The 12,248-nt window shown below is 43.9% G+C and overlaps 1 protein-coding gene across 1 annotated transcript in view; it reads left to right on the forward strand.

The window, feature by feature from the left end:
- The window catches only part of DHX29 (DExH-box helicase 29), a 1,644,099-nt gene that overhangs the window by 915,225 nt on the left and 716,626 nt on the right, over window positions 1-12,248 (forward strand). The window contains exon 17 of the mRNA XM_044064425.1: window positions 8,664-8,784. Within this exon, the coding sequence (XP_043920360.1) occupies window positions 8,664-8,784 (121 nt within the window). The remainder of the gene's footprint in view (window positions 1-8,663; window positions 8,785-12,248) is intronic.

A 12,248-nucleotide genomic window follows, 5' to 3' on the forward strand; every position in this document is an offset into this window, starting at 1 on the left:
AGACCTATGTCCACAACAACAAATAAGAGAGACTTAGGTGATAGATTCCTAACTCAATCTATTCTCAGCCTATGGGATAAGTTACTACTATTGGTCAAAGTACTGCTTTGGCTACCTAAGGATAGTTTTTATGACTAAATGGGTAGACAGAAATTTATACGAGAATTATAATGTATGGTCTTGCTCAGTGTGGGAGGTGAACACTATTAAGCACCCCTGGAAAGAGTTTAAAGAACTTTGATGTGTCTTCTTGTGGCTAGGCATCTAATGGACCTTATGGTGGCTTGTGTAGTATTTTTTCCTATGTTCTTAACCACTCGTTATAGCTTTTGTGAGCCCTCTGAATCCAGAATAGGCATTTAAAGCCATTTTTGCAAAGTTGATTTCTTTTAAAACTTCACTTCTTTTCCACAAATTAATGATCTATTGCTTACATCTGTTTTACGAAGTAAATTAGTTATGGAGCCTGATATATTACTAGAGATTTTAGAGTGTCTCATTTTTAAGACCCATGCATGCAATTCCTTCTTTGTTTTTTTTTCTCTCCTTCATGATGTATTCTTGATGTTCTTTGTGTTTCACTGTTGCAGTCCTGACTTGTGGGGATTTTCTGCTGTGGAAGCCCTTAGCCGGCCCGACTACCAGAGTAAAAGTCTCCCTCCTGCTAAGGCTGGCAAACGCTGTTCCCTGACGTTAGTGCACGTGGGTATAAAGGGAGCCAGTCAACATGATTATATTAGTCTTTTCTTGCTGTCAGAGTCCGAAGCAGTGTTTCAGTGCGTTGGTCAGTCCGCACCAGAGAAAAGTCTTCTACAGCTAAGTACCCCATTTGGGAACTCTCTTTTTCTTGCTTTAATTCATATAGATAAAGTTAACATTTGTCTCCTCTGTGGTAAGCAAATCCCACACCGAGATTTTCATCCTTTGTGTGTCACCTGTCTAGGCCCAGATCATGACATCCCTAGTTGTCGTTTTTGTGCCTGTTTGAGTTCTAGGACTATGAGGTATAGGGCAGAAATCTTAGCTAGGCTTCTTAGTTTGCAGACTTCCATGCATCATTCAGTGGCATCCACCAGTTGTCCAGAGGATGAGCTCCATAAGTTTAAGCAAGACAAAGAAAAAAGACCCAGGCTTAGGGCCTCAGATGACAATCATTCACTGTTGGTCAGTCCCCCAAGGCTCATTATCGCAGAGGAAGGTGAGGTGCTTTCGCAGCCCCCTTCTGCGACCGAGGTGGTGGTGCAAGCCTCTGCCCAGACCCTTATGGAATATGACAGGCTGTCAGGTCCCTCAGCTTCTTTGCAGGCCTTGGCTTTCAATTTGTCATTTGGGTCCAGGGTCACTCGGCAGACCATGGCTTTCGATGAGCGATCTTGTACTGGTGACGTTCCTTTGAGGTGTCACCCTGCATTGGTTCCACCTTACAAAGAGACTGATTTCAGGATGGCAGATGTCCTTCAAGGATGCATCTGCAGTCCTAACATATGGGTTGTCCTGCCTCAGGCAGCCCTTCGGTCGGCCGGATTCTAAAGTCTGGGTCTGGCCTCGGCTGATGTCGCACTTCACCCGACGTCATAGCTGCTAGGGTATAAAGGCATCAGCCGACGCCATTTTCCTCAGTCTTTCTTGCCGCGCGGTGCCCGAAGCAGAAGCTGTTCGCAAGTGCCGGTCGGTCAGATCCAGAGATTTCTACTACCGAAGACTTCTAAAAAGCTAAGTACCCCATTGGGGACTCTTTCTTGCCTCAACCGATGTCAGACAAAGTAAATAATTGTTTAACTTGTGGGAAACAAATACCTCATAAGGATTTCCACTCTTACTGCCTTCCTTGCTTAGGCCCAGACCACGACGTATCAGCTTGTCTAGCCTGTGCTTCCTTCAACCGACGGACGCTTAGACGTCGGTCGGAGTTTGCAGAGGAGTTTTTTGGTCCCGCTTTTGCATATAAGATGCAGTCGGAGACTCCGACTACACAATTAGTTAAAAAGCGCAAGGAAAAGGACAGACACTCGCGGTCCGCGGTTTCGGCTGAAACCACGGTTAGGCCAACCGCGAGTGTCTCGGTTTCGGCTGAAACCGTGTCCTCGGTTCATCCTTCGGCCGAAAGCATGCCTCCGATAGCCGAGGCCTCACAGAGCATGGCTGAATCTGCTACTGAAATTACTGCTACAGAAGCAGGCACCCAGGATTTGTCAGACACTATTCCTTTAGACATATCTACCCCTGCATGTGGGGCTGCTAGACCCCCTGCTTCTATGTCTATCAAGGCCTTTTCCAGGGCTAAAGCAGCTAAATCTTCTAAGGCCTTACCTGCTAAAACTCCCTCACACAGGCCTACCTCTAGTTCCCAAATACTCAGCCTGGCTGAGGATCTTATTTCTTTGATCAGGGGATCCCAACCTCACCCAGACAGGGCCTCTCAACCCCCTCCAGATAAGAGGTCTAGGACTGAACCCCCGGAACCTGTTTCCACAGACTATTCCTCGGATGACTCAGATATTTCAGACCATCAGGAAGGCCCATATTCTCCTTATGAGGATTCTGATGCAGAAGACTCCATTCCTTCTGCCTCTCCTCCTGAAGAATTTTCTTTTGGGGAAACCCTACATGCTATGAGGGAACACTTCCAATGGCAGGGCCAGGATTTTTCAGATTCAAGGAAAAGGCTAAGGACCTTTTTACACTTACCACAGCATAGGCCTTTAGCCATTCCTCCAGTACTAACAGTTGTTGATGATGCATATAATGATGCCTGTACTGCCCCTGATTCTCTTCCTCTGGCCCCTGCCAAGCCTGACCGATATTACAGGGTCCCGGACACACACTACCACTTGTATAAGGCTCCTGTTGCAGACCCAGAAACCATTTCACAGGGCCCTAAAGGTGTGGCAGCTGCCTCTGCCAAAAACCCTCTTCCTTCTGAAAGGGAATCTAGAGCATTAGAGAGATGGGGTAAAAAGGTTTATACTTCTGCTACTCTTTCGGCCAGGGCCTTAAACTGTCAATTTCACATGATTCAGTACCAGGAATTTTTGTTAGACCAGCTAAATAAAAAACTGTCTTCTCCTGAACCTATAGACCGCAAGTCCCTTCAGGATTTGGTACATAACTCTCAGCAGGTCAGTAACCATTTCTTAAAATGTGGTTATGATGCACTGGAGGCTTCCTTTAGATCAGCTATGACTGGGACAGTGATTCGAAGGCATGCCTGGTTAAAAGAACAATCCTTACCAGACCATGTTAAGTCAAAACTCCTAGATGCTCCTATGGAGAAGCAAAGTTTGTTTGGCTCTCCTGCACAGGAGGTTCTAAAGAAAGTGGAAGAAAAAGCAAAATCTGTCCAAACTGTCAAGGATTTCTTACAGGTCCAACCTCCGAGGTTTAGCAGAAATTGGCCTTCGAAGAATTGGTCCTTTCCAGACACCTCCAGAGCACAGAGAGGCAGAAATAGACGCCCAAGAGGCAGAGGTCAGTCTAGGGGTGCCTACAGGGGACGTCAGTGGCAACCTGCCAACCAGAGAAGTGCTGCCACAGATTCAACTACAACCACTTCCACAGGACAGACACAATGACTTGGCTCTGGTGCCGCCTACCAGGGAACAACTGGAAGCACCATTGGGCGGAAAGCTAGCCTTATTTTCAGACAACTGGCATTGCATTACAGGAGACAAATGGACTTTACAAACAATAGACAAGGGCTACAGGTTTCATTTCCACACTCTACCAAAAAAGAGAGGAATGCCAAACCTACCACCAAGCCAAAAAACAGAGGCTCAAAGACAAATCAACAACTTACTAAGAATGAGAGCTATAGAAAAGGTACCACCTATGGAACAAGGCCAAGGTTTTTACTACAGGCTTTTCCTTGTACCAAGAAAAGAAAATCAATGGAGACCTATTCTCGACTTGTCCGCACTGAACACATACCTCATTGTTCCAAAATTCAAAATGCTGACCCTCCAGCAACTTCTTCCCATGCTGGGCAAGGAGTCTTGGCTGGCGACTCTAGATCTCAAGGAGGCATACCTGCACGTCCCTATACGACCAGATTGCAGAAGACACCTCAGATTTCTTGCAGGATCAGAGCATTATTAATTCTCAGCATTGCCCTTTGGCTTATCTACTGCGCCCAGAGTATTCACGAAATGCCTGGCATCAGTAATTGCTCATTGCAGGCTTCAGGGAATTCAAATTTACCCATACCTGGACGACTGCCTAATACAAGCGGACAACAAGGCAAAATTAACAAAAGATTTGGAAAATGTCATACAACTGTTGCAAGCCTTGGGATACACAGTCAACATGTAAAAGTCAAGACTAGTACCATCCCAAAGGATAACATTTTTGGGTGCAGAACTGGATACATCAACTCAGATGGCTTTTCTCACAAAAGAAAAACAAAAGCAACTACCAGTCTATTTCATGACATTAATAACACAACCTCAGCTTACTGCAAGGAAAGTCCTGCAAGCCCTGGGTTACATGGCATCCTGCATAATATTGATCCCGCATGCCAGGCTGCATATGAGAAAGTTGCAATGGTACCTAAGGAATGTATGGTCTCAACACAAGCACAGTCTAGAAGCCCAGATTCCAATAATTCCATGCCTGAAACAAGAATTCCTGTGGTGGGCTCAGGCCTGTCAATTGAACAGAGGATTGCCTTTCCACAAACCACATCCAAGCCAGACCATCACTACGGACGCCTCAGACCTAGGCTGGGGGTCACACATGGTGGACAAGTGTATACAAGGCCTATGGACCCAAGACCAGCTGAATCTACACATAAATTTAAAGGAGATGCTGGCAGTGAAACATGCAATCCAGGCATTCAGACCACTTCTTCAACAAGGCCACCTGCTGATAAGGACGGACAATACCACAGTCATGTGGTACATCAACAAACAGGGAAGTACACACTCATATCCTCTATGCTGGATGGCAATGGACCTGTGGAATGTGGCCCTGAATGTCAACATTCAACTACAGGCCAGATTTGTACCAGGAAAAGAAAATTCAATAGCAGACACCCTGAGCAGAACTACCACAGATGCTCACGAATGGATGCTGCATCCAGATATCTTCAAAGCCATAACAAAGAAATGGGGAATGCCAGAGATAGACCTGTTCACCTCCCCACACAACCACCAATTGAAGAAATTCTGCACAAGAGCATACCACCCACTTGCCTGGAGGGTGGACTCCCTTTCCTTCAGCTGGAAAAACCTGACAGCATATGCATTCCCACCTCTTCCTTTGATGTACAAAGTCCTACTGAAGATCAAAGAGGATCAGCCAAGGGTAATCCTGATAGCTCCAGACTGGCCAAGACAACATTGGTACCCGCTACTGAGAAGCATGTCTCGGACACACGCATGGCCTCTACCTCTATGTCCCTTACTGCTAACACAGAACAACTACAAGATCCTGCATCCAAACTTGAAAACACTGCAGCTAGCTGCTTGGAATATTGCATAAAACATAGCACACATCCTGGAATACTTAGCAGAACTGTTCCACAATGGCCTGTCCTACTCCTCCATCAAGATTCATGCATCAGCAATTTCAGCAGAATACAACATGGATCCTCCTGTCTTCTCTCATCCTCTACTCAGGCAGTTCTTGAGAGGAATCAAAAATGTAAAGCCTCCAAGGAAACCACCTTTACCTACATGGGATCTCAACTTTGTGCTGGAAAAGTTAACACTTCCCCCTTTTGAACCAGCAGCAACAGCAGACTTACAGTTCTTATCTTGGAAAACTGCTTTCCTGCTAGCGATCACTTCAGCTAGAAGGGTATCTGAGTTACAGGTCTTAATGGCAGTACAGCCCTTCCTTATCTTCCATCAGGATAGAGTGTCTCTGAGAACTAACCCTACTTTTATGCCAAAAGTGGTCTCCAGAGTATCATTGAACCAAGCGATTCATTTACCTACATTCTTCCCCAACCCACAGAACAGGGGGGAAAGACTACTACATACCTTGGATATGCACAGACAATTACGCTACTATCTGGACAGAACTAAGACCAACAGAAAAACTGACCAGCTTCTGGTAGCATATGCAACAGGAATGCAAGGAAAAGCAATTTCAAAACAGACAATCTCAAAATGGATAGGAAATTGCATTAGATTTTGCTACTCTTTTCATGGAAAGACAACTCCTGAAAATATCAGGCCTCACTCCACAAGAGCTCCAGCCACCACTACAGCTTTCCTACGAGGAGTGGCTACCAAAGACATTTTAGAAGCTGCTACTTGGAGCTCCGTGCATACATTTGCCAAGCATTATAATCTTCCTTTATACTCCAGATCCCGAGCAGGTTTTGCAACTGCTGTTTTGCAAGGGATCTTGACTACACCATCTTTATCTTAGTGCCTCCTCCCCCAGTTTGGCTGTGGTATTCTACCCATATGTTAGGACTGCAGATGCATCCTTGAAGGACATAGTACAGTTTTGTACCTACCATAAATGTAGATGTCCGATAGGTATGCATCTGCAGTCAGGATTACCCACCCTCCTTCCCCTCTGTGGTATTCCTAGGGTACTTACCCCTCTTTTAGCTAGCTGGGGGAATCTATTATGGTGTATTTGTTTGTATATATGTGTATATGTGTATATATATATATATATATATATATATATATATTTTTTTTTTTTTTTTTTGATCTGTACTGTTTGGAATTATTTGCATTTATCCAAATTTAGCCTTCCTAGAGGGCACCTGGCATCTGGGGCAAGAAACACCGAGGAAAATGGGGTCGGCTGATGCCTTTATACCCCAGCAGCTATGACGTCGGGTGAAGTGCGACATCAGCTGAGGCCAGACCCAGACTTTGGAATCCGGCCGACCGAAGGGCTGCCTGAGGCAGGACAAACCCATATGTTAGGACTGCAGATGCATACCTATCGGACATCTACATTTATGGTAGGTACAAAACTGTATATATACCGAGGCCGAAAGCTAAAGTTATTTCAAAGAAAGGTTCTATTCTGGTCCTTTGCTTAGGCATACCAGCTCCCACTCAGCAGGTTATCAGCAAGACCTGGTCGTGTTAGCTGAGGACCTCATCTCCTTAGTCAGAACTAGAGAACTGCCTTTGGAGTCTACCTCTGAATTTTTCTCTGAACTTCCTGAATCAGATGAGGATTCTGACCAGGAGGGGTCTATCTTTGAAGTGGGATCCTACCTTACTTCCTTTGAGGATTCAGATTCTCAGGAGAATCTACCATCAACTTCACCTCCTGAAGATATCAGTTTTGGAGAAAACACTCCATGCCATGAGGGAACATTTTCAATGGAAGGCACAGGAATACCCACAATCAAAAAAGAGGATTAGGGAGTTCCTTGTCCTCCCAGAACAGAAACCTTTGGCTATTCCTCCTGTATTGGAGATGGTAGAGGATGTTTTTATAGACTCCTGAAACTGTAAGGACTCCCTCTGCTATTGCCACTTCTACCTCTGCTGCTTTCCTGAAAGGAGTGCCTACCAAAGACATTTTGGAAGCTGCTACCGGGTCATCTGTGCATACCTTTACCAAACACTACCACCTATCAGCCTTCTCCAAGTCTAGAGCAGGATTTGCCACTGCCATCTTGCAGGGCATACTCTCTTCTCCATAATCTACCTTCATCTTCATCTCAGCTTTGGGAATCATCCCACAAGTCAGGACTGCAACAGTGAACACGAAGAACATAGTACTGTTGTGTACACGTCACATAAATGTAGATATTCGAGTGTATTCACTGTTGCAGTCTTGTTTCCCTCCCTCTTTCCTCCTTTTTACCTACAGTAGTAGTCTGCTGCAGTTTTCTGTACTATACAGAGGACATCCTGGGTGACCCTGCAGGCCCCTTTTTCTACCTTTGCCCCGTGTTTACGCTTCATCCTGTGAGGTCCTACATTTTAAGGAGCAAGAAAAAACTGATGTAATGTCATTGGCTGTCTCCCTGTGTACCCAAGCATACTGACATCAGGGAAGGGTGTCCGCCAGCCTTAGAAGGAGGCAGATTTTACTCTGGTAGTCAGGCCAGTCAAGGGCTTCCACAGCAGGAAATTCCACAAGTCAGGACTGCAACGGTGAATACATACAAACATCTACATTTGTGTTAAGTGTACACAACTGTACTTTATAGCTGCTTTTGGTATTCTGGCAGGGAAAGCAGGGAGGAAGAGTGAGACTGCCTTCCTTTTATGAATATTTCTTTTTTGATATGGCATTATAACATTTGTAGGCAATTCACCAATTAATGCTGATGAAGACTATAGCACAGTACTGTTTGATGTAAAAAGACTTTCTAGACAGTAATGGCCAACTAGATGAGATGCTCTTGAACACAAGTATTTATTATTTGTATAGTCTTATTTAACCAATCTTTTCTTAACTGCTGCTCATTTTGATAAACTGTTAGATTGTCTCGCAGATTCTTTTTTTTTTTTTTTTTTTTTTTTTAATTGCAGTTCCTTTTTAAGATCACAGCATTGTTTTCCTGTAATTCTTACAGAAGATGTCTTGGGGAGTCAGGAAGCATGCGGGAGATATATGAAGCTGTAACTTTAATCCATAGACATTCAAAGAATTTTGCATATTGTGCAATTATGATCAGACAGAATTCCATAATGTTAAACCAAGATAATTCTGCTTACTTTTTGCTCCCTTAGATAAAAGTGAACTGTTCAGAAGCATGGAAGGTGCAGTACTGATCTTCTTACCTGGTTTGGCTGATATTCAACACCTGTATGACCTTCTGTGTTCTGACAGGAGGTTCCGGGCAAAGGACAGGTAAGGACAGTTTTTGAAGGATAGAGGGTCTGCTTTAGGTTTTGGGGAGTTAAGAAGTAAAAGAAAAACAAAGCAACTGTTTTTCTGCCAGTATGAGTATAACATCAACTCTAGCACAAAAATATGTATTCCTGTGGTTAGTAACACTGCTTTCTAGCTGTATTACTTAGTGACATTTTACCAAAAGAAATGGCAATAACACAGACTTCATTCATTATATAAATACAAGCCTTTGTTTTGTTTGGGGTGAAAAAATACATAGACGTTTATGTCTGGAGGTAATTGATTTTCATTGACTTGTGTTGCAGGAAGATTTGGTTGGCAGGTACATTCATTAGGACTTCACCATACTGGTATAAAGACTGTGTGACGTAATCTGTTTAGATGCTTAGCACTGAGTAGCGCTCCTTATTTGAATGTTGTCTAAAAAGTATATCTGTGTTCCTATGCAAAGTTGGCCTTCACATTCCCACTGATCATTTTTCTACTCTGGGTTCTGCATACAGACATACATTCTTCTGTAATCTAGCAGTTGTTTTCTGTTCTGTGCTGCTTTTTAAGAAATATTTTAACTTTCTTCCCTTTCATTAATCAGATGTCTTCTTTTCACACTGTAGCTAATTGTGACTTTGGGAAGCTACTTCCGGAAAAGAAATGCTTCAGTATTCAGTGACAGGGAGGTTTAGGCTGCAGATCATATCTGTGTTGAAACAATGTCTTCAGCTCCCTTGCATCTTTTGCCAGGAAGTAAGTTACCCATTAGTAGTCAGCCTCCATTGTCTCTTCCACACATTGCATTTGAATTGAATTGCCAGTGCATTTGCTGTCCCTAGTCTTGAGCCTGGAAAATTTGCTTCAGACTCTGCTTGTGTGGTTTTCAAACGTAGTGAGACTTCAGTTTTATAGTCTGTTTTATTCTCCTCATTTGCCATGTTTTCAGCTTAAGGTGTTCCTTTCACAGCAAACTGTGAACTTAAGATGTTACCTTATAGTGCCACAGTTAGAGAATTTTCCCAACACAGATCAAATTTTCAGTGCTGACTTTTCACTGTGATTGCCTGGGACCCCTAGTTGGATTAGCTTGATCCATGGGCATTGGCTGCTTTACTGACAGCAGTTTGACTCGTACTGCTTTCCCTCAAACATCACCACCAAAACAAAAATGTCATGACAAATAAAATAAAATTTATAGGGCAGTGGTTGCAAAAATGTATCTTCAGAATCTCTTCTGTCAAGCAGATGTAATTGTTGTATGCAGAGTGTGATGTCTGGTCAGACTTATCTTAACTGAGCATTCTTCCTTCTTCATGCCTGGCTGATGCCACTTTCCCTTGGAATTCTGCACATCCTGGTATAAAAGTGATTACTTTCCACATCTTCTTCCATACTTTCCTGAGACAAGCATATGCACCCATTTTTTGAGTAAAAAACATTCACCTACGGAGCATTAGTGAAGGCCAAAGGACATGCCAGACTGAGTAGAGATGTACCCCACTGGATGCAACTGTATGATTTATTTATTTATAACATTTATTGACCAGGAAAGTCAGACTCCTCTGTTATCAGGCACACTGATGTCCCACTCACCAGGCTGAACAAGGAGAAAATTACAGTCAGCTGCCTGTCGGCTGCCAGGATCCGCCACATAACGCATGCACTCAAGTCACTCCACAACAAGTACAAATACGACTCTGTCATTGTCCATGTTGGAGTGAATGACTTGAGACGTACCTCCCTGGACAACATGAAAAGAGACATGGAAGAGCTGTCGGATCATGTGGTCCAAGCAGGCATGACCGTAGCCCTGAGTAGCCTATTGCCTTCGCCCAGAATGATACCACAGTATAAGGACAAAATGATTGACTTCAACAATTGGCTAAGCTTCTGATGTCATTAAAAGGGGATCCCGTATCTGTCTGCCTGGGACAATATGATCGACAAACCATGATGCTTTGCCAGAGATGGTCTGCACCTGTCGCCCCTGGGATTCAGGTTACTGGCTAAAGCTCTTGCCACCCCTATAGTGCCTTTTTAGGCAAGGTTCAAAGGGTAAAACCACCACCATAACAGATACAAGCATGCAAAATATGAAGGTAATGCTACTCAATGCTAGAAGTCTAAACCTCTAAATGCACTCTCTCTCGAGACACTCCTAAAAATGGAGAACATCAATATCTGTGCAGTAACTGAGACCTGGTTCAAGTTTCCAGAGAGCACCCCTGCAATACCAGGCTACAACTCTTACCACACTTTTCGGTCACCAAACCAAGACCGAAACACTAAAGGTGGAGGAGTGTCCATATTCACACCTCCAGACTAGTTGCCCAACACAATGCATCTGAAATTCTCCAGGTGCAACTAACACTAGGTAAGACTGCAGTCCAAATTGTAGCTTGCTACAGATCCCTCACCATGCCCCAAGATTCTCACTACACCTTTCTAAACATATTGGAAAATATTAAGATACAACCAAACACCCTAATACTGGCTGATTTCATCTACCCTGCCATTAACTGGGAAAACTACTCTGGTACCAACACCTTTTCCCAACGGTTCTTGGAATTCATAAATTCCAACACCCTGGATCAACTAATCCATTGTCCCACCAGGGGCTTCAGTATCCTAGACCTGGTCAATACCAACATGGGAGATAGATTCTTCACACCAGTGGTCACCCCCTCATTGGTCAGGTCTGACCATAAGCAAATCACCCTTGGCATCCACATCCCACCCCCAGCCCTCAGTAAGGAAACCTCTGTAAAAAACTTCTCCAAAGCCAACTTCATGCTACTCAAGTCTGAAGTGACAAACTTCATGACACCTATGCAGATGGGAGCTGAAAGTTCGACTGCTGAATCCTACACAAAAGCACTGTACGAGCACATCCAGTCATGTATGAATCGTGCCATCCCAAATAGAACCAAGACGCTCTCCTCCAAAAACAGGAAGCCAATCTGGTGGTCCTGTGCCATAAACAAACTATACAACAGAAGAAAGAAACTGTTGCAGAAAAGAGGAAAATCCCAGGATGCAAAAAAAACTCCCTTACCAGACTCATTAAGAAGCTGAGATCCCTCATAAATCCTCCAAAGCTAGTTATGAAAATAAAATTGCCAAAGATTCCAAAGACAACCACAAGTCATTCTATAGTTATGTCAAGAATCTAAATGGCAATGCTCAGATATGCTCTGAGCTACAACAGAATGGCATTAAATATACTGATTCCAAGGATATTGGCAATATCCTGGCAGATCGATTTAGTGCCAACTTCAGCCCCCCTCTCACCCCCTAGAGGGCCCATCTCAATACCAAAAGATTGCCAAATTCTGGTAATCACAGCCACACAGGTAGAAACTGCACTCTCCAAAGTTGAGAATACAGCATCCATGGGACCAGATGACATCCTGGGCTGTGTACTACATGAACTACAAAATGAACTGGCACCTCACCTAAGTGTCATGTTT

Source organism: Protopterus annectens, chromosome 2.part2, assembly GCF_019279795.1.
Source record: "Protopterus annectens isolate FY-2018-M chromosome 2.part2, PAN1.0, whole genome shotgun sequence".
Lineage (NCBI taxonomy): Eukaryota > Metazoa > Chordata > Ceratodontiformes > Protopteridae > Protopterus > Protopterus annectens.